This window comes from Sciurus carolinensis, chromosome 18 (genome assembly GCF_902686445.1).
Source record: "Sciurus carolinensis chromosome 18, mSciCar1.2, whole genome shotgun sequence".
In the NCBI taxonomy this organism is placed as follows: Eukaryota; Metazoa; Chordata; class Mammalia; order Rodentia; family Sciuridae; genus Sciurus; species Sciurus carolinensis.
In genome coordinates this window covers 20,813,460-20,836,330 of record NC_062230.1, presented here as the reverse complement: position 1 = coordinate 20,836,330, position 22,871 = coordinate 20,813,460, and the positions used below count along the sequence as shown (strand labels likewise).

The 22,871-nt window shown below is 41.3% G+C and overlaps 1 protein-coding gene and 1 non-coding gene across 4 annotated transcripts in view; both read right to left on the bottom strand.

Moving 5' to 3' along the window:
* Xpo6 (exportin 6) overlaps positions 1-17,772 on the bottom strand; it is a 101,514-nt gene extending 83,742 nt beyond the window's left edge. For 2 of the 3 annotated variants that reach the window (XM_047533191.1, XM_047533192.1), the window contains exon 1: positions 17,121-17,771. Coding sequence is in view for 1 of the 3 variants with exons in the window: in XM_047533193.1 (XP_047389149.1) it covers positions 17,121-17,123 (3 nt within the window). In the remaining 2 variants the exon portion in view is untranslated. Of the gene's footprint in view, positions 1-17,120 lie in introns of all 3 variants that reach the window. The other variant, XM_047533193.1, reaches the window with a different exon arrangement.
* A 3,940-nt stretch (positions 17,773-21,712) lies between these two features.
* Positions 21,713-21,785, bottom strand: Trnaa-cgc (transfer RNA alanine (anticodon CGC)). Its single transcript has one exon. It is a non-coding gene; the product is annotated as a tRNA-Ala (tRNA).
* Positions 21,786-22,871: the final 1,086 nt, after the last annotated feature.

The window sequence follows — 22,871 nt, the reverse complement described above, 5'->3', positions numbered from 1 at the left end:
CAGCTGTCTCATCAAATTCTGAAGGGCTCATTCACAGATTTGGGGTGGGGGGGAACCTACCTAAAGAATGAAAACCACTCATCTAAATAAAAACTCAGTACTTCCCTACCCAGTGAAAATATACAATGCTGAGAAACCAAAGAGGGTTCCAGAGTCCTCTTCTGTTGTACCCACCATCCAACAAGACTAGATTTTAAGCAAAAATTCCTACCTTTCCTAAGGTCCTCTGTATTAGATGCTATCATAAACGTATTTGTTTCTAGGCTGGCTATTTTTTATGACACAGGGAAACACCTCACCAGCAAGTTCCCCAAATCACATTCCAAATTCAGGGTAATGTCTAGAAGTTTCCTGCATATTCCCAGTCATGAAATGTGCTGTCATTTCACTGGCTTTCACTCTCTAGACACCATACTTTTCCCTCCTTGTCCTTACTTGAGGTTTAATCTTTCCTACAGTACAACAGCCCTTTATCCACTGACAACAGCTGTAAACTACAGTTTATTTCTTCTTAATGGCTGGAGTATGGGGCATCCTGACCAGCTATTTAAGCTGAATTCAAGACTCCAGACTTAGACAGGATATCAATTTTCAAATTATAATACACAGATTTGATTTAAACTTTAATCTTTTTCTTTTTCTTTTTCTCTTTCTTTTTTTTTTTAGATGTGTGGCCCAAACTGGGATCCCAGCAAGGTTGCTGGGATTACAGACACACATCACCACACTCAGCTCATTCATCTTTTCTATGCTTTAAAAGATACTGATGTAGTTGCCCAGCTAACTCAGGGAACTGGGGCATGAGGATCATAGAGTCCAGGAATTCGAGGTCATCCTGGTCAATATAGAGAGACTGCCACCTCAAAAGAAGAAAAGAAATCGAGGGGTCAGGTATTGCATGATTTCATTCATATGAGAAGTCCGGAATAAGCATAACCATAGATACAGATTGTGATCCCCAGGGACTGGGGGAGAAATGGGAAGTGACTGCTTATAGGCACAAGATTTCCTCTGGAGTAATGAAAGAACACAACATGATGAATGTACTTAATATCACTAATTTTTATTTCCTGTATATAATATTTGGGATAGACCCCACTGCTTTGCACATGATAGGCAAGTGCTCTACCACTGAGCAACACACCCCAGTTCTATGTTGCTGAAATTTGTATAGGACAAAATAGAAAGTTTTATGTTATGCATATTAACTTTTTATTTTAATTTTTTTTAAAAGTAACCAACTGCTGGGCATGGGGGTGCTCACCCATAATCCCAAAGGCTTGGGAGGCTGAGGCAAGAGGATCTCAGGCTCAAAGATAGCCTTAGCCTTAGCAACCAACAACTTAGCATAGCCCTAAGCAACTTAGCGAACCCTGTTATCAAAATAAAAAATTTTAAAAAGTGAAGAAGGGGGTACAGCCTGAGGATATGGCTCGCTAGCTAAGCACTCCTGGGTTCAATACGTGGTATCAAAAATGAAGAAAAAAAAAGCAACTAACTTAAAACTAGGGGGGAAAAATACATACATACATAAATATGTATTACATATATGTTGGTATCATATCTAACACATTAAAGTATGTATAAGGGATACTTTGGCCAACCTTTATGAGTATATTTGTGAAAGCACTGATACATAAGACCTTAGGAAATGATGATTTACTGTCAAAAACTAGAAACGGGCTGTGGTTGTGGCTTGGTGGTACAGCATTTGCCTAGCATGTGTGAGGCACTGGGTTCAATCCTCAGCACTACATAAAAATAAATACAATAAGGGTGTTGTGTCCATCTACAACTAAAAAAAATAAAATAAAAATAAAAACTAGCAACAATTAAGATTACCAATGTTAATGAGTATAATCTACAACTGATGGAAAGAAAAAACTGGTAAACCTTTCTGGAAAATATGTGATGAAGTGCCTTAAAAATGTTCAGAATGAATCTAAAATTACTTAAAAATAAAAACTTTATGACAAAAAAAATCTCTTGATACCCTTGGGCTTTTCTGGGAACCTATCCTAAAGCAATTTTCTAAAATACAGAAAAAGCTATTTGCAAAGACTTTAATCACATTTTACCATAGCGGAAAAAAAATGGAACAAACTAACTGCTTAAGAATATACGCAATGTAGTATTATACAGTCATCACAAATATTTATAAAGAATTTAATCATTTAAAAACCACTTCTGCTATAATGTTAAGTAGAAAAGAAGAAAAAAGTACATTTACAGTATGATCTCAACCATACATAAAAAGAAAAAAAGGGCAAGAAGGGAGCAAACCAAAATATTATCAATGGTTGAATCAGATGGTAGTAATTTCTTTTTGTAAGCTATCTAATATTTGTAAGAGTTCACAATAATTTACAATCAGGACAATAACTAAGCAAAATCAAGAGGCAGCAGAGATTTTATGATTCTATAGAGAGCATCAGTATCTCCTTTAATTGCTTTCACTCTACCAGAATGAAGAAGGCAGAAATTGAGCTAATGGAGTGGTCACAAATGTTTTAAGGCATGGCTACTACAATTTTTGGTGTTTGCTTTTAATAAATCCCTATGAAAGACAAGTATAGGGCTGGGGAGATAGCTCAGTTGGTAGAGTGCTTGCCTTGCAAGCACAAAGCCCTGGGTTCGATCCCCAGCACTGAAAAAAAAAAAAAAAAAAAAGAAGAGTATAGAGAAACTCCCTGTAAGATCTTAGCAGCTCTTTTGTAAGTCTAAAAGTATCTCAGTAAGATGCCTAAAATAAATCAATCCTGATAGATCACTTAATTTCTTTCTCTAAAAATAGAATGCAGACTGTAGATGAACCCTTTCTTGTACAATAATAAGTCCATGGTTCCTTTCCTCATGAATCAAACACTACCAAAAAAACTTCCCAAAGTTGCTCTGAAACCTAAGTTAGACATCACCTCCTTTGGGAAACCTTCCCTGATACAGACCTCCCATCCCCAATTTAGCAAGGTTTATTTTTATTTTTTAAGTGCAGCTATATTTTGGGGGGGGGGGGCCAGGGGTACCACGGTACTCGACCACTGAACCACATCTTTTTTTGTGTTTTATTTAGAGACAGGGTCTCACTAAGTTGCTTAGTGCTTCGTTTTTGCTGAGGCTGACTTTGAATTCTCGATCCTCCTGCCTCAGCCTCCGAGTCACTAGAATTACAGGTGTGTGCCATGCCCAGCTAGCTACATCTCTTACAAGTTCTATTTCTGCACTTATCCCCAGCACTGAAATCATATGCTGAGCTGTACACATCTCTTCATCCAGCATTAGACTCTTTGAGAAATTATAAACTTTCAATACTTCTACTCACCCCTTCCATCCTCACATCCAGAACTATAGACTAGATGAATGCCCAACTATTTGCAACTTTGTTGCAAGTGACCCCCAAATGGACCAGTACTTATTCCAGTTCTTGACTTTCCATTTTAGAAAACAATTACAAATTTCACACATTTCAGTGCAGCTTCTCCCCTACAAGTTTCCAACTTTCTCTAAATAATTGGCAATTTTTGCCAGAGCCCATCACTTACCCAGTCTTAGGAATTGCTTTCAGCTGGGCCCACTCACTGTGACTTGCTCCAGACAACTGGAGGCAATACAAATCCTAATAAATTCCTCATTAAAGACTCTGAAGATGCCTGACAGTCAAAAACACAAATGTTAAATTATCAACTGGTCTATTAAGGTATCCCAATAAGAGGTGTCAACTCAAAACTCAATCTGTCACTACCTGAGGTGTAAAGAGGAGTTCACTATTTTTCTGTTTTCTTAGAGTGCTTTAAGGCCTTTTCAAAAACCTTCAAGTTTTCTTTCTTCATAAGAAGCCTCACTTACAGATAGACCAAGAAGTGATTCCGCAGTACCTCTCAGTAAAGTACGTCTGTGCACAGAGTTGCAGATGAACCACTTACCCCACAGGAAAATAAGATGAATCCACATTGTGTTCCTCAAACATGTGTGCCTGGTCCTTTAATTTTCTTGTGAAGATTCTAACAGATATGACTAGTCGATAAGCAGAAAGAATCTACACTATCACCCTCTCCCTGTACTAGGGATGGAACCCAGGGTCTCACATACTAGACATGCCCTCTACCTCGAGCTACATTCCCAGTCCTACTGGTTTATTTTAAAACAGTGTCTTGCTAAGTTGCCCAGGCTGGCTTCCAATTTAGTGATCCTCTTGCCTCTGCCTTCCAAATATATGGGACTACAAGTATCCACCACTACACCTGGCTACACAGATTTTTTAATTTTTTTTTAGTTTTGATGGACCTTTATTTTATTTATTTGTATGCAGTGTTCAGAATCAAATCCAGTGCCTCACACATGCTAGGCAAGCATTCTACCACTGAGCTACAACTTCAGCCCACTACACTGATTTTTAAACAGTAAATGTTTAAGGTATAAGCCAAGATTTTCAAGAAATTTCAAGTTTACAGGGAGCTGCTATGACTTGTAGCAGGAGGACTCATACCTTCCTTTAGCCAGGTATGAGCTCTCTCAGCCATTAGGGGAATTTCAGTGGAAAATTAGAGAAACTCTTAAATATGACTGGTCGATCCTTCTATGAAACGACCTCATAGCAACATTCTAAATTCACACTTTGGTTCATAAGCCCAACTAACAGAATCAACAATTACCAGGAAATCACTTCACCACCAAAGAAACTCCACAACTTTCTGGTAAAGGAACCTCTTCCCTACAATGAAACCTGTATTTCTTAAGTTCTTAAATTACATTATGACAAATAACCTGAAGCCAAGCAGGAGGGAATGAACACTTTAATTACATGGAGCAGACAAAAGGTACATGTGCAGTGATTTAGAAAACCATCAGATTACACAGACCCATCGCAATTCTTTTTATTCAAATCCACACATTAGCACACATGAACTGCTAGTTAGTGCTCTCATTCCAACAAAATTAGCTGCACTCAATTCAACCTATAACTGTTCAAACAAATGTGCAAGCTACTCCAAACCTGATCACTTTTGTCAACATTCTAAAATTATCCAGCGAAATTACATTTAAAATTAAACAAATGTTGGCGGACCCAACAGAAATGTACAAAGATCAGGAGATCAAGAATGGCAAGCTGACATGGGAATTAAATACACACTGTAATAAATATCAAAAACGTTCCACTCCACTCCAGTGCCTTACATGAGTAAGAAATGAGCGAAGCGGAATGTTTTGTTACCAAAAGTAATTCCCGAAGCTCAATTTTCACCCTTCACATTATTAGTTAGTTAAATAGTGTTAAATCAAAAGTGGGGAAGCAGGGCCTGCCCCTCTGGAGTAGGAACACCACCCTTTTGGAGGACTTATCATTTGCCCCACAACCCCACTTGTAAAAATGTGTCCTACAAACTCACTAAGTTAACAGAAACCAGTAATATTAGGTACCAAATTCATTAACACAAGCACACCACATTCCAGCGGAAATTGATACAAAATGATCTACACTAAAAGATAGTTACTGAACTTCTTCCAGCAGCCAGGCAGAAAAGTCAAGTTGGCCCTCCCTGAGGTGGAGAGATTATCTTATGAATTCCCAACTTTTCTACATATCATCCTTCAGAAAACAATGAAGAAAGGTCTCCAAAATACTTGGGAAAAGAATGCACCACCCCTAAGTATTATGCCCAGCAAAGTTACCATTTATGGATAAGGACGATACACAGGCATTTTTAAATATGAAATAATTCCAGAAATATAGCCATTATGAACTCTTGAAAAAGGATTATCAGCTAATAAATGACAGAAAAGATCAAGAGAACACTCAATCCCAGATGGCAGAACAATGTCTACAAAATCAGAGGGAAGAGTAAAATCTAAGAATGTAATACCTAGACAAAATGTGCTTCAAAATATAAACACTCACGGATGTTCTTAATGACCAACTAGAGCACTCTGTATAAAACTGGCAATAAAATCCAGCAGTAGGGAAATGAACCACAGAATTCAATATGGAAAAACCATAATAAAAAGAACCTGTGGGAAATACTGAATCCTTGAAAATATGTAACACTAAAGCTGAGGAAATTATGGTTATTAAACAATATAAAATGCTCTAAAACATAACAAAGTAAATTGACAATCAAAAGTGAGGAAGAATGAAGTGGAGAGAGTACAGATTTTCTTATTTTTGCTGTTATAAAGTTCACTGTACTGATTACATGAAATATAGATAGATAAAAAATGAGGCCATGTCCTAATGTATTTATAGTCTTTTCCTTCATCTTCGGGGACTTATCAAGAACTAATAATCATTGAAACAAAGACTTACTTGAAATGTGTTACTTCCTTTCAGTTTCACTTTTTTCTTTTTCTGCTATAAATTCAAGGGAAATGGACAGACCTCAAGACCATTGTGGTCAGTGAAAAAAGTCATCTCAAAAGGTTACATACTGCAGACTACATTTATTTAACATTCTCAAAATGACAAAGCTCTAGAGATGGAGTAGTTGCTGGGGGCAGGGGGCTACAAATACAAAGAGGTGGTACTTATGAGGAGTACTATCATGAGAGAGAGGACAGTTCTATACCTTAACTGGGGTGGTGATTACATGAATCAACACACAGAATAAACTGCATAGAACCACATGCACACAAATGAACGCAGGTCTAAAACTGGTAAAATCTCAAGGCCTGTGGACTAGTCAATAACTGACACACACCAATGCCAATTTCCTGGTTTTGATATTGCACACAGGTACATAAAATGCCACCATTGGGCAAAGGGTACACAGAACTCTGTAGTTTTACAAAGTCTGTGATCATATAATTATTTCAAAACAAATGACTGTAATTTGGTTTTCATTTTTAAAATATCCTGATCAAAAAACATCAGTACAATCACTTTTTTAACAAAAGTACTTATTCTAATTCCAACCCCCCCATCTATATACAAATATACAGCTACAGATAGAGGAATGAAAAAGATTTATGGGATATTTATATAACATTAAGTCAGAGAAGTGATTTTTTTCTTTTTTGTCATGGTCTTTGTACTTTTTGATACTTTGGTATTTTAGGGTTTTGGTTGTTTTTTGTTTTTTGTTTTTATTTTTGTTTGTCTTTTGTTATTTTACTGTTTTTTGTTTTGTTTTTCTGGGTTTTATTTGTTTTGTGGTACTATGAATTGAACTCAGAGGGCTTTACCACTGAGTTAGGTTTTACCCTAGTCAGCCCTTTTTATTTTTTATATTGAGTCAAGGTCTAAGTTGTCAAAGCTGGTCTCAAACCTGTGATCCTCCTGCCTCACTCTCCTAAATAACTGGGATTACAAGGTATATACCATTGAAGCAATGTGTCACTTTTTAAAAATTTCCCAGTCAGGCACACAGTATTGGAATCTTATAATCTCAGCTACTTAGGAGACTGAGGCATGAGTCTCACAAGTTTAAGGCCAGCCTGGGCAACTTGGTGAGACCCTGTCTCAAAACAAAAAAGACTGGAGATGTAGCTCAGAGATAAAGAGTGCTTGCCTAGCATGAGTGAGGCCCTGGGCTCAATCCCCAGTACTGGAAAAATGGACAAGCAAAATTTCATGTAGTTATTACCCTAAAAAACAAAAAGAAGAAAACTTCCCAGGTCTAATTATTGGCCAACTGAGAAACCAAGGGCCTTTCTTTTCCACCTTCATTTAGCTCATAAAATTACCCTAACCTTTTGAGAGAGCTGTAGGCCACAGCTTTTATTATGACCTTAATATAAAAACAGGAGGTTTCTGTAATGTAAGTGAGCCTACTTACTGCATATGCTAAGCTTACTGGGTTTATCTGAACTGAAACTCAAAGGAAGCAATCTTCCTGTCAATGCCCTGATATGTGGACCAGCTGCCACTGTGCCCTCAACAGTCACACTTTCTCTATTCTATCACATTATAGGACATGCAGAGATAGCTATTTATGCTGGGCATGGTGTGCATACCTGTAATCCCAACAGCTCGGAGGCTGAGGCAGGAGAATCACAAATTCAAAGCCAGCCTCAGCAACTTAGGCCTAAGCAACTCAGTGAGACCCTGTCTCTAAATAAAATACAAAAAAGGGCTGGGAATGTGGTTCAGTGGTTCAATCCCCAATACCAAAAAAAAGAAAAAGAGATGGCTATTTATTAGCAAACGATGCTCACCTGAACCCTTCTATGAAGCAAATTTTTTCAGGTATTAAGTTTAACCGGCTAGACACAGTTTTTCATGGGATTGGGACAATATAACCAGATAGGCTACTTTTCAAATAAATATGCCTATGTATGTGTGCATAGGGTTAAGAAGAAATCTAGTGATCTACAAAAAAACATGGGCTTTGGGGTTGGAAGTTTGGGTCTGAAACCTGGCTCACTCAGTTCACTATGTAATTTTTGTCAGGCTACTTAATATTACCCTCAACTGAGCCTCAGTGTCCTTACCTTCCTTAAGTATAAAATGAGAACATAAAAACTACCTTGCAGGGTGGCTATGGGAGATTCAACAGGTGGAGTATGGAGTATGCATTGGGGCCCCCAAGGAATGGCTAGCACAGAATCTAAGTATGAACTATCAACTTTTTTCTTCCTCTAAACTCCTTCCCATTGGCCTCCTCCACCTCCCTCAATTGTCTGCCTTGTGGCTTTCCTAGGTATCTACCACCGAGTACCTCACACACTTAACCCAACTGTTGAGCTTCTGTGGAAGCACACAATTCACGCGGCAAGTACCTAATGACTGCCCTTGCTCACTGGCTGGATTCTGGAGAAATAGGTGTTAACTGCATCCGTACTGTTTCAATTTTACCACTCTCTCCAAGTAATGCTACTTTTTCATTTCTAATCTCAAGGGCCCACCTTGACCACCTTGGATTTATTTTCACTCCTGACTCAACCAAATAAATGCCTGTTGAATCCTTACTAGGCACTGGAGAGGCAAAGAGGAGGAAGACCCACCTGACATGGACTCTTCTATTAAAGAGAAGCAGGCTTGGGCTGGCATGGAGAGGAGGGAACATGAAGGAGGCAAGGGTTTCATATTTTGCTCTTCAAACTTTTGAACTGATACTACAACAATGTAATCCTGTAATTCTTTTGTAATAAAAACAAATAAAAAATAAGAAAAGCCCAAAAAAAACTATAATCAAAGATCATATATGTTAAACTAGTAGCTAGAAAGCTTCAAAGACATGTTTATGATGACCTTGAACATGGTGGGTGAGTCTACCTGAAGAAAAAGATAAGCAAAGGAAACAACAGTGCAAGTAAAGGTAGAGAAGCACAGGAGTGTCCTGGGTGTTCTGGGCATGACAAGATGTTCGCTGTGGCTGAAGAACAAAGTACAATTTGGGAAATCTTCAAAGATATTCCAATAAATAAATCACTTTAAGTATTTAGTAAGTCACCCTCATCCTACTGTGGCCTAAAGTGAATTTGTCTGTGAGAATCCAGAACCTGTGTGCATCCACTACTCTGCCCTAATGGAAACCTGCTCTCTGGGGTCAAGTGCAGGCTCACATCTGAGTGCTATAAAGCAGCTCTGACAGAGGCACAGAAGATGGACTGATGGAGGAAGAACCTAGAAGCTGCAGCCCAGCCAAGACACCAACAGTCAAAGCAAAAGACAGCGAAGTCTGACCCAAATAGAGGGAAAGGCCAATCAGGACATATTATATTACAGTAACATCAACAGGTCTGGCATTGGAGAAGAGGAAGAGGAAGGAGAAAAGGAAGTTAAAGATGACTCAAGGTTTATGATTAGTCTGATAGATAAGGTCATTAATAGAACCAGGGCAAGGAGGAGCAGCACTAACATGAGGAGAAAAGATGGGTGTGGTTTAGACACAAATAATTTGATGTCCACAGCACACTGAGGTGGATATCCAAGTCTGGAGAGGAAGGTTTGGTTCTCATAGAATACAGGTCATAACTGAAGCCATAGAAGAAAAGATCAAGGGAGACCAAATCAAGAAAGTAACATTATGGAAGCCAAGGGAGCCAAGAAAAAGCGTTTCAGGAAAAGGAGACGGTAGCTTCCAAAGGCCACAAGAATTCAAATGGCATAAGGATGGAAAACAAGCTCTTTAACTGGACTCAGCACTCTAAGATTCTAAGTGGCGCATGCCTGTAATCCCAGAGGCTCAGCAGGCTAAGGCAGGAGGATCAAGAGTTCAAGGCCAGCCTCAGCAAAAGTGAGGCACTAAGCAATTCAGTGAGACCCTGTCTCTAAATAAAATACAAAATAAAGCTGGGGATGTGGCTCAGCGGTCAAGTGCCCCTGAGTTCAATCTCCAGTACCAAAAAAAAAAAAAAAGTCAGTCTGCCAGTAAACAAATTATTGTATATTTCAAAATAAGTAGGAGACAGAACTTTGAATGCTCTCACCAAAAGAAATAAAAATTGCTTAAGATGACAGATATGTTACTGACTATTATACATGGTATACATGTATCAAAGTATCACACTGTACCCCACAAATATGTAAATTATTATATGACAAATTTAAAAAAAGAAACTTAGAGAAACTATAATAAGATTTTTTAGTCAGTCCATAATGGGTTGTAGAATACAGGGAGAAATGGGTAAGAGAAGGTAGAAAAATGCAGAGATGGGGCTGGGGGCACAGCTCTGTGGGAGAGCACACGCCTAGCAAGCATGGTTCAATCCCAGGCATTGAAGAAAAAAAAGAAAGAAAAGAACAACGGAGGCAGAGAGATGCAGCTACGCTTTTCAGAATTTCCCCCCTCTTCACCCCAGCCCACGCCATCATGTCCTCCTTTACGTGGACATGCATGCTGACAATTCAGTTATCTAAAATCTTCAACACCCTGGGCCACCAGGTGCCAATTACCTTCATCTCTACACAGCAGCCCACACAACCAGATCCCTTACTGTATCAGCACCTGGCCATCTCCTATCATCTCTTCCTGTCATTTTGTTACCGACTGTGTGAGGCCCTGGGTTCCATCCCCAGCACTGTCAAACAAACAAACATGTATACCCTGTATAAAGGTCAATGTCATCTCTTCCATTCCCACCAAATGCAAATCACCAACTATTTTACACTTCTCACTATTCCCAGTCTCCAAGCTAAAAGCTTTTAAAATCAGCATGGGCTTTTCCCTTTTCTTCATCCCTAAACTCTGAAATCAGTTAAGAGATTTAGGGGACAATTCTCTTACTCAAGCCTTCCTCTCCACTCCTGATTCCACATGTGAGAAAAGACCTTTGTCACCTCCACACAGGGATGGTGTCATATCTAGTTTCCCACACCAATCTAACCTATATACAGCAGATGGATTGATTTTCCTTTAAAGAAAAATCAGCCAAAAATCAAAGCCAAACTCCCTAAGGTATTGCTGAAGACCCTCCACAACCATGAACTACCTTCATGGCTCTCCCTCCACCTCCTTTCATTAAAACCAGCACCACAGCCAAACCAGTCCATCCAGTATTTTCTTAACATTATACACTGTTACTCTCTTCTCTGTAACTTTTAATCACCGAGGAACCTCTAAAACCCCCTTTGAACACCCAAGACTCCCACTGCATGCTATGCTGGGAATTAGACTCAAGATACATCAGGGAACAAAAGAGAACGCCCTAGCTTTACAAAGCTAATGTTAGCAGGAGACGACAAAAAAAAAGAACTTCACAACTAAGCATTAAGTATATAAAATGTTTAAAATTGTAAATGCTGCAAAAGTAAAGCAGGATGGGAGAGGAACTGGGCATTCTGAAATGGGATTACCTTTTTTGATTTGTTTGACGGTGCTAAGGATGGAACCCTGGGGCTCACACATGACAGACAAGTGCTCTACCACTGAGTTAAGAAACCCAGCCCAGAGATGGCCATTTTAAATAGTAAGGACAGGACTTCAGTGGGAAGGTACCTCATGAGTAAGCTCGAAGTTTACTCATATGGACTCCTACAAGAAAGCACAGGCCAGGAGAGGCAACAGCAAGACCAAAGCTGGGCAGAAACACATCTGGAGGGTTAGAACATGAGGTCAGGGAAGCTGGAGCAGAGTGAGCGAAGGGTACAGTAACTGCACCCCTTCGCAAAGTAAGTTTGACGAGTCTGTTAAGTAGGCAATCCGTATATGAGAACCGGAGCTGGGGATAAAGGCCTGGACTAGGAGTTCTTGGCTTATGGAATCCTGAAAGAGTTCACAAAGTCTGAGGCCTGGAGCACTCCAACTGTTAAAGATCAGAGAGAAGGTCAGTGGGTGGTGCACACCTATAATCCCAGGGACCACAGAGGGTGAGGGAGGAAGATCACAAGTTCAAGGCCAGCCCGGTCATCTTAACAAGACCCTGTCTCAAAATAAAAAATAAAAAGAGCTGGGGTATAACTCAGTGGTAGAACACTCCTCCTCAGTTCTATCTCCAGATCAGTGAAATGGGGAAGAAACACCCAGCGAGATGGGAGGAGGAAATTCAAGGGCACATCTTAGTGTCCTGGAGGCCAAGTAAAGATTTAAGGGAAGAGAGAGTGTTCGATTTGTCTGATGCCACTGATCAAATAAGATAAAGGATAAAAGTCAACCACTGGAATTAGTAACAGAGGTAGGAGGAAATTTGACTAATAAGCTTAAGACAGAACAGAAAGTGAGGAATTAGAGATCAGGTATACATCACTTTCCTGAAGTTTCCTTGGAAAGGGGAACAAAGAAATGGAGCAGCACCTGTCGAAGAAAAGCATGAGTGAAGAATTGTTAAGATGAGAAAAAAAGGCATGTTGTGCACTGTAGATATATATATATACGTATGCAGATCAAGTCCCAGAAAGTCCTAAACACAACATTTATTCCTTCCTTCACTCTCACTTGACACCCATTATTCCATTATCCTTATTGATACATATCTAATCTTTATGCAGCTAGCATTAGCTTTGAAAGCCCTTTTTTCCCTATTCAACTGTCAAACTTCTTCATCCTTCAAGACTCAAATATGCCCTCCTGGGAAGCCTTCCTTGACCCTCCCTCTCCTCACCCCAGGTACAGTTGAATCAGTGCCTTTGTCCCAGGCACCTCCAGGCTGCGTGCCTGTATAAGGACGCATTCCTCTACCGCAGTTCTTACCTTGTGAGCAATGACTCCCGAGCCAGACTACCTGGGTTTGAACCCCAATTCTACCACTTGGTTGCAGCATGACTCTGGGAAGTGCCTAACTTCTCAATGTCTTGAATGTCATCATCTAAAAAAATGGGAAATAAAAATAGCCTCTACCTCCTAACATTGTTTAGAAGAATAAATGAATTAGTATAGGTAAAATAGCTAGCATAAACTAAGCTGTACTTATATTAACTAATACACTGTTATACTGTAGTAACAGTGCCTGAGATTTTAAGCTTGAAGGCAGAAATCAATAATTATTTCATGAATGTATAAAATGAGATATTAAAAAGCTTTGGGCTTAATGCAGAGAATTACTTCTACATACGTTAACAGGGGGGTTGTTTACCAGGTAACTTCATCATTTGAACCATGTCATGCACTAATTATTCCAAAATCTGTGAAAGTCACTTCTTGATATTTAAATATCACCCCAGACTATCTCTAATGATGTGACAGAACTACACAACCCCTGGGCACTGATGAACCTCTCCCTGCATCTCCTCACATCACCACGGCTTCCTTGAGCCTCACACAGTCATGGTGTACCACGCAGCACTGTGGAGACACGCCACATGAGTAGCCAAATTTAAAGTCTGATTTTGCCTCCACTACAGGGACCATTCATGGTCTGTGACATTATAAGCCTTTGTAACCAATGGAATTTCTAGGCAACTAAAAAAGAAATGCTAATTTAAGCAAAGATTCAATTTTGCACAAAATTTCCATATTAAGCAACAGCTCATTCAATATTAAGTAACAACTTTTCAGAGAAGTAGTGGGAACCTCTAACATGTTACACCACTTAAGATCTCATGGGAATTCAACCCAAAATGATGATTTAATCAAATGCAGTTAGAGTATAGCTAAATGTTCTAGTAATTCTGTACTGGAATGACCATTCTCCTTTAACTGGCCCTAAATATGCTGGCCAAATTCCCTTCTGCTGGAGGGACAGTTTAAAGAAATTCCCCCATACTCCCTTTATGCCCCACCATTATCTAACTAGAACTAAACAAACACAGTTTCATGACATTCCTGATAATCTTTCCTGTGATGTGGCGCAATGTAAAGAACATTGGCTCTGGAATACAGTACCATGGGCCCAAAGGCCAGCTCCATCTTAAAACAGGTCTATTAATCTCTCCCTCTGGTAGTAATAGCAATAATGTGACCTAACAGGATTGGTGTGGTTAACTGATACTAAAAGACTAAAAGGAAAAGCAATCAATGAAAAACAGCATATCACAGATGCTCACTTAATGAGTTTTTTCAAGTCTTCCTAGACTTGTTTTAAAAAAATATTCAAAAGGTGCAAACTTAGATCAACTAATACTCTGAAAAGTCCAACTGTAAATCAATAAGAAATAAAGAGGAAAAGAATTCTTTGAATAAAGAGCTGTGATCCCAGGGAAAAGCCTTCTCTTGACAGACACAAATCAGGCAACGATTTCCTGGCTTTTAGGGGACAAAGCCTGCCCCACCCAAACCCTTGGACAACTACAGATGACCCACTGGCATCATGAACAAAAGAGGATGTGATTATTCACCTCACATCCACAGTGGCCACTCACTCGCCGTGAGCTTAAATAACTGAGGTCTAGGTTACAAAAACCTTGACTCACAACTTACCTCAGGAAAAAAGTGTACACAGAGGTCATGAAGTCAACAACTTTACAATTAATTACTCAAAGGTGGTGATTCGAATGCTCCACTGACAGTCAATTAAGTGAAACCTGAACACAAGGGTGCAAGCGTGGTCTAAGTTCCTTGAGGGGCAGCCAGGGTCTGGCTGTTCATCTGCGCCTTCTCCAGGGCGTGGCACATAGTTGCCATGTAACATCCACAGAAATATTTGTACACTCATACTTCTAGGGGCATTGTCCACAACAGCCAGGTATCCACTGATGGATGAATGGATAAACAAAATGTACCTCGTACACAATGGAATTCAGCCTTAAAAAGGAAGGAGACACACATGGATGAACCTTGAAGGTATGAGGCTGAGTGAAATAAGCCAGTCACCAAAGGACAAATACTATATGATTCCACTTCCATGAGGGACCTAAAGTAGTCAGACTTACAGAAAGTAAAATGATGGTTCCCAAGGCCTCAGAGGAGAAGGACTGCTGAAAGAGGAGACTAGGAGTTAGCGTCCAGGGTAGAGTTTCGGTTTGGGGAGATGAAAAACCTTGTGGAAATGCATGGCCGGGAGAGTTGCACAACAATGCAAAGGTGCTTGATGCCACTGAACTGCACAGGTAAAAAATGTTTCAGGTTATGTAAATTCTACCACAACTACAAACCAAAAAAACTGAAAGAATAATTTGGGAAAATTTTAATTATTGAAAGAATAAATGAAGGAAAGAATAAGTACTACTTTCCTTGGTCACTAAATGTTACATATATCTCATACCTTTGGATTATTCTTTGGAGAATTCCTATCTCCACATTGTATAGATAAGAAAATTGGAATTCAAAGAGCTTAACTCATTTGCCACCAGAGTATGTGTGTGTACATACAAACGTGTATTTTACATATATAGAGTGTGTATGTGAGTGCGTGCGATTTATGTCATGCTGCTCAGCATTAATGGTTGTATTTTATTCAGCTGGATATAAGTCCTAAGAGGACAAGATCAATGCCTTAGATCCTCTTTAGAATGCAGGCCCCTTGAAAGTTTTAAAACTTCCACTGGTTTTAAACAGAAGATGCATCCCTTTCTCTACTACACCACTAACTTGGCAGGGGTAAAAGGTGGCTCTGAGGAAAACAGAGCAATCCCTGGATGTGCTCAAGCACAGGCTGAGCAATTAACCACTCACCATGGGCTTACTATGTGCCAAGAACTAAGGCAGATAAAGATTCAGACAACCTCACCTTTGAGAGAGTTGAGTCTACTTCAATGTACAGATAAGGCTCAGGCGACAAAGACAAATGCGCAGACTGGGGATGCAGCTCAGTGGTAGAGGCTTGCCTCATATGCACAAGGTCCTGGTCGCATCCCCAGCACCACAAAAATAAGTAAAAAGACAAGTGCTCTACAAATAGATGGCGGTACACAAAACTAAAGGAGTACTGAGAATGCTATGGCTCTGGAAAATGAGGAACGTATCCTCACAAGTCTTCCTGGCAGAATCAGAAAGCATGGAGCTTTCCAACACTACCAGAGAAAAGGCCAGGAAGCTCGCAGCACAAAGAACAGCACAGCCTGTGGGTCCAAGGGATACTACTGCCAAATCTGCTACCACCTAAGTGACCCCTGCAAATTTTGCTGTTTCCCCATATATATAAACCTACATCTGGACAAGATATTCTCCCAGAACCGGAAGGAGTTATCAAGTCAGGATGCCTAGGTTCGAATACTGCCACTGTCACTTAAAAAAAAAAAAAAAAAGCGCTTGACCCGACCAGCGCGGTGGCCATGCCTGTAATCCCAGCTGAGAGGTTGAGGCAGGAGGATCACGAGTTCAAGGCCAGCCTCAGCAAAAGTGAGGCGATAAGCAATTCAGTGAGACCCTGTCTCTAAATAAAATAAAAAATAGGGCTGGGGATGTGGCTCAGTGGTCGAGTGCCCCTGAGTTCAATCTCCAGTACCATAAAAAAGCGCTTGACCTTGAGCCGGGTAATTAATGGTTCTATCTATGCCTCAGTCTCCCCACTTCCGATCTGAGGAATTAGTGTGATAATTAGGGAATACACGTCAATCACTTAGCACAGGCCCTGGGCACACTGTAAGCTCTCAATAAGTAAATGGTAGTTATAATCATTATGAAAGAAGCAAACACGAGATGCAAGGGTTGTGCCTGCTGCGCTTCCAGGGCCCTCCCAGGCCTGAGCCATCCCTGGGGGGGATGGGAGCGCACAGCCGGGGCTGCACACCCTGCACGCATGTGTCACCAGCCAGGCTCGGCACGCGCCTCTCCCCGCCCGGGAGAGAGAAACGATGGCTCAGCAGCCCTGGGGCCCACTCCCACCTCTGCGGCAGGGCCCCCCGCGAGGACGGGGGCTCCCACTTCACTTACCATGCTGGCCGGGGAGGGGGCGGCTCAGGTGAGCTGGCTCTTGGGCTTCGGACACGTCCCGCCCGCACAGTTCAGGTCATGGTCCCGCCAAACTCGGGAAGTCCCCCGACCATGCAAAGACAACCCCTTCCCAACCTGGGCCCCGCGGGGACCCTCTAAAAGGAGCACGGCCTCCCGGTCCACCTCATGGAGGACCCCCGGGGCAATTCATCCAGACCCACCCGTTCCTCCCCCAAAAAACTGAAAAAGCAGGAAATGGGGCTCGGAGACCTGCGAGGAGGGCAGCGGCTTGGGGCCCCCCGCCCGGGCCCGACCCCCGAAGGGGAGGCTACGGGCCCAGGCAGGGGCTCCCCGGCTTCCGCGGACAGAAGCGGCGGCGGGCCCGGCCCAGAGGCTGAAGGGGCGGAGGCTGAAGGGGCCGCGGCGGAGCTGCTCGGCCCGAGTGGCCGGCTCAGGAGAGAAGCCCGCGGGCCCGCGCTGCCCTCACCACCTCAGCCCACACGGCCACCGCCGCCGCCCCCCAGAGCATCCCTGCGTGCGCCCGCCCCGGAGCTGCCCGCTCACGCCGCGCGACAGCCCCGGACCAACAGCCCCAACGCGCCGGAAGTGGCGAGCGCCGGGCGGCCCCAAAGCGCTGCCGCCGGGCTGCGGCGCTGGAACCGGACCAATCCGGAATTAAGAAGGGGGGCAGGAGGAAGGCGGAGGACGAGGGGCGGGGCCGTACCTGACGGCTCCCGCTGGCTCCGCCTTCCTCTGGCCCCGCCTTCTGGGTCCACCGTTCCGTGCGCCTGCGCGCGGCCATCTTGGTAAAGGAAGCGGAGACTGCCATTTTAGTAAAGGAGATCTTTTGCTTTCGCTTCCTTCATTCCCTCATCCCGAAAATCTTTGCTGAGCGCATTTTAAATGCCACGCTCCGGGCTAGTAATTTGGCGCCTCACGGGCTCCGCTCTCGCGGAACTTATCCACCTCATTATACACACAGTTTTAGCCCTAGGATCTGAAAGTGTCAAAGGACAATTTTGGTGAACGATCTTCATTGACTTTTCAATTCTAAAATCAGATGACACTTTATTCCATGTAATAGCATAAGTGTTTCAGTGAACTGAGCTATAAACTTTGGTCTTATAGAGAGAAAAAGGACTGAAGACAATAATCAAAACCAAAGAAACAACAACAACAAAAAAACCTCATTGGTTGTTTCAAAGTTACTCTCCTTGTAAGGCTGAAACAGGAGGACAATAGAAAAATAGCTGGCTAACATCAGATTACTTCTGGTGTGTTAGGATTGAGATAATGAACTTCATTATCTCAGCAAATTAAACTGACCTGAGAAATTTGGCTATTACCTCTCCAATCCTGATTTCTCATAAAGTCAACTTAGTTTCAGCTTGATAAGGTAGAGCTTTTAAAAAACAAAGTGAATTCATTTGTATTTTTAGCCTGGTCTGCTGAAGTCTGCGATGGGCTGACATATTTGACTCCATAGAAATGTTATAGGCCAGGCTATATGGGCAATGACTAAGCAGACTCCACTTTACTCTGAGACTGCTTGTTATGTAGGAAATGCTTTTCCCATGGGAACACCCACCTCTGTACCCATCAACAGTTTCTTAGCATAGCCTGTTTGGCAACACAAAATAGCAATTCTTTTATTGTGAAAACTTGTTCTCTTTTTGATTCTTATTTTTCCTAAACAATGTACCATGTCAACAGTGATTGTCTAATGTTGGTAACCGTTTTTTAATTTGTACTTAACTGAGGTCATTTTGACCCACTTCCCCTTCTGCTTATGATTTTGGATCTCATGATGTTAGCTTGTAGTTTTGAATGAGCAACAGACACTTATGATTGATATACTGACTTATGGTATAAAAACCCCTGCAACCCTACAGTCAGGGCTGTTCTCCCAATAGCCATTTTTGGGGCATTGTGTGAGACAGCCAACCCACTAATAAAAACTCTCAAATTTGGACTTCTCAGTGGTGATGGGTCTGTTGTGCCCCACAACAGCCTACTGTGGGAACCTTGTCCAAGGTGGTGGCCTCCTAGAATTTTTATTTCACAAGAGCTAGACAAAACTTTTGTAGTCCCTGCCCTGGAGGGTGAAGAAGAAACAAGAACAAATGACTAATTGTAGAAATAAGAATGTTCTGAAACAAGCAGAGGGCTGAGAGAGACAATGAAGAGGAAGAATGCAAATGTCAACTGAACCTGAAGGATAAAATCAGACTGTGGGAAATGTGACCACAGCCAAAGGACCTGCAACTACAAAGATTCTGAGAGAGGAAAGAATGTAGTGGATTCTTGATGCTATCCTCCACCCAGTCTTAAAGTGCTTCTTTTCAGGAATAGTGTCAGGAAGCAAACCCTAGCAGCCCCAGTTGGGTTCTTGGGTGTGCCTACTGCATAGATTGTAGCAAATCTAACTTGAATCAAAACCACCTGGAAGCCATATACATATGCATTTGGGGGAAGGGGGGATGGGCAGTGCTGGGGATTGAACCCAGGGCCTTGGGCCTTGCAAAGCAAGCACTCTACCAACTAAGCTATATCCTCAGCCCTGGAAGGGCATATTTAACTAGGGATTGCTCAGCCCCTGCTTGCTAGGTAGGACCTGATCATTTGCATTTCTATTAAGTTCCCAGGTGATGCAGATGCTGCAGGTCTAGAGACCACATTTGGAGAACCTCTGACCTAACTTATGTCAAAAGACAAAATTACACAAAAGTCAGTTTAAAGATGTTAATTGGCTTTTATTTGTGATTCTAGAATCAGGCAACCCCTGATTCCATAAAATAGAGTGGTCCAGTGAGCCCAGAGCAGAGGAGTTTGGTTTTATAGACAGAAAAGGGCTGAGGAAGGCAGAAAGAGAAACAAGAAGCAGATTAGTCATTTCAGAGTTACTTTTCCTAAGCAGAGCAGATCTCCTTATTGTGCCAGCTGAAACTGGCCTGTTTGGAAATTTTGGTTCTCACTCTCCTGATTTCTCAGAAGGTAAGATAAACTAATTTCAGCTGGGTGACAAGGAACTTTTTAGCATGAGTAACTCCATTTTGATTTGGTCTATTAGGCCCAGTGCAGGAGCTCAGTTCAAACCAATGGCCTCCCGTAGATTTTATTTAATATTGATTACTATGGAAATTAACAACTTATTTACTTTTTATCAAATATTTATTGTTCTCCAGTAAGTGATGACCTCTGTTCCAAGGATTCACTGCTGAGCAAAACAGACACATTTATGTATGTTCCAGAATTCCTCATGGAATTTAGAGAAGATGTAATTTTAAAAAGTATTATGCAGCCGGGCACATGGTGCCTGCTTGTAATCCCAGCAGCTCAGCAGCTGAGGCAGGAGGATTTCAAGCTCAAAACCAGTCTCTGCAATTTAGTGAGGCCCTAAGCAACTTAGAGAAACCCTGTCTCAAAATAAAAAATTTTAAAAAGGGCTGGGAATGTGGCTCAGTGGTTAAGTGCCCCTGGGTTCAATTCCCAGTATCAAAAAAAACAAAACAAAACAAAACAAAAAACACTATATGTTAACTAAGTGATCTGAGCTAATCTAGGGGTTGAGGTGGCAGGAAAGGTGGGGAAGTGACATTTATTTAAGCTGTGGCCTGAAATAAGTTGGAGTTTGCCAGGCAAAGAGAGAAGGCATGGAACATTCTAAGTAGTAGAAATCACATGAAGAAGAGAAGCCATCTCAGCGGATAAACAGATGAATCAGGATGGAGGCCAAGTTCAGGGGGAGGAGAAAACTTTTTAGGATAAGATGCATTTGGAGTGGAAACCAGCTCTTAAATTCACTAGCTGATTTGCATTTCTCTAATTGCTAGAGGTGTTGAAACTTTTTTTCATATGTTGTTGATCGATTGTATTTCTTCTGTGAAGTATCTGTTCAGTTCCTTGGCCCATTTATTGATTGGGTTACTTGTTTGTTTGTTTTGATGTTAAGTATTCTGAGTTCTTTATATATCCTGGAGATTAGTGCTCTGTCTGAGGGGTGTGTGATAAAGATTTTCTCCCATCCTGTAAGTGCTCTCTTCAGGTTCTTGATTGTTTCCTTTGCTGAGAAGAAGCTTTTTAGTTTTAATCCATCCCATTTATTTAATCCATCCCATTTATTGATTCTAGATTTTACTTCTGGCGCTTCAGGAGTCTTGTTAAGGAAGTCAGTTCCTAAGCCAACATGAGGAAAATTTGGGCCTAATTTTTCTTTTAGTAGGCACAGGGTCTCTGTTCCAGTGTCTAAGTCTTTGATCCACTCTGAGTTGAGTTTCATGCAGGGTGAGAGATAGGGATTTAATGTCATTTTGCTACATATGGATTTCCAGTTTTCCCAGCACCTTTTGTCGAAGAGGCTATCTTTTCTCCAATGGATATTTTTGGTGCCTTTGTCTAGGGTGAGATAACTGTATTTACGTGGGTATGTCTCTGAGTCTTCTATTCTGTACCATTGGTCTACATGTCTGTTTTGGTGCCAGTACCATGCTGTTCTTGTTAGTCTGTTTTTATTGGCTCTGTAGTATAGTTTAAGGTCTAGTGTTGTGATGCCTCCTGCTTCACTCTTTTTTTTTTTTTTTTTTTTTTTTTTTTGGCGGTACTGGGGATTGAACCCAGGGCCCTCTGCTTGCGAGGCAAACACTCTACAAACTGAGCTATATCCCCAGCCCTGCTTCACTCTTCCTGTTAAGGGTCGCTTTGGCTATTCTGGGTCTCTTATTTTTCCAAATGAATTTCATGATTGCTTTTTCTAGTTCTATGAAGAATGTCATTGGGATTTTAATAGGAGTTATATTAAATCTGTATAACACTTTCAGTCGTGTAGCCATTTTGACAATATTAATTCTGCCTATCCAAGAACAAGGGAGATCTTTCCATCCTCTAAGGTCTTCTTCAATTTCTTTTTTTAGCATTCTGTAGTTTTCATCCTAGAGATCTTTCACCTGTTTTGTTAGATTGATTTCCAAGGGTTTTGTATTTTGTTTTTTGTTTTTTTGTTTTTTTTTTTGTTTTGAGGCTATTGTGAATGGTGTAGTTTTCCTATGCAAATCAAAACTAAGATTTTATCTCACTCCAATCAGAATGGCAATTATCAAGAATACAAGCAACAATAAACATTGGCAAGGATGTGGGGGAAAAGGTATGTTGTGGAAACAAGAAGGCACTCAGAAAGTAGGAGAAATCAAACTTTATTTTATACCGGTGAACCCAGAGGGGATCAGCACTCCAAAATTTTGAGACCTGATCCACAGTTTCTCACAATATTTATAGGTTATTGGCATCATCTTAGACCTATCCTATCATTGGGTCTTTTTTCTCTTTAAAAAACAAATTCCTAATCTATGCAGCTGAAGGCCTGGGCAGAGTCTCTAACATAAAGCATGCTCACAGAACAGATAAGAAGAGACAGCTCTTTTCACAGACATCTATGACATTTCAGGAGGGAGCAATCAGACTCTTAGGGCAGTTATTGACAATGCAGGAGGTAGGGACCCATGGTTAATTAGGCTTCCTGGAGAAAGGCTGAGAGAGGAGAGAGGAACTGACCCCTCCCCAGGCACTGGACTCTTACCATAATGTTTTTGTAATTTCATTTCACAATCAGGTCTGGTTTTGCCATCACAGGTACATGTTATGGAGTGCACGAGAAGTACCAATCACCATGCACATTGAGCCAAATTGAAAGGGAAAAAGGGTTTTTTTGTTTTTTGGGGGTTTTTTGTTTGTTTGTTTGTTTTAATGAGCATGCCA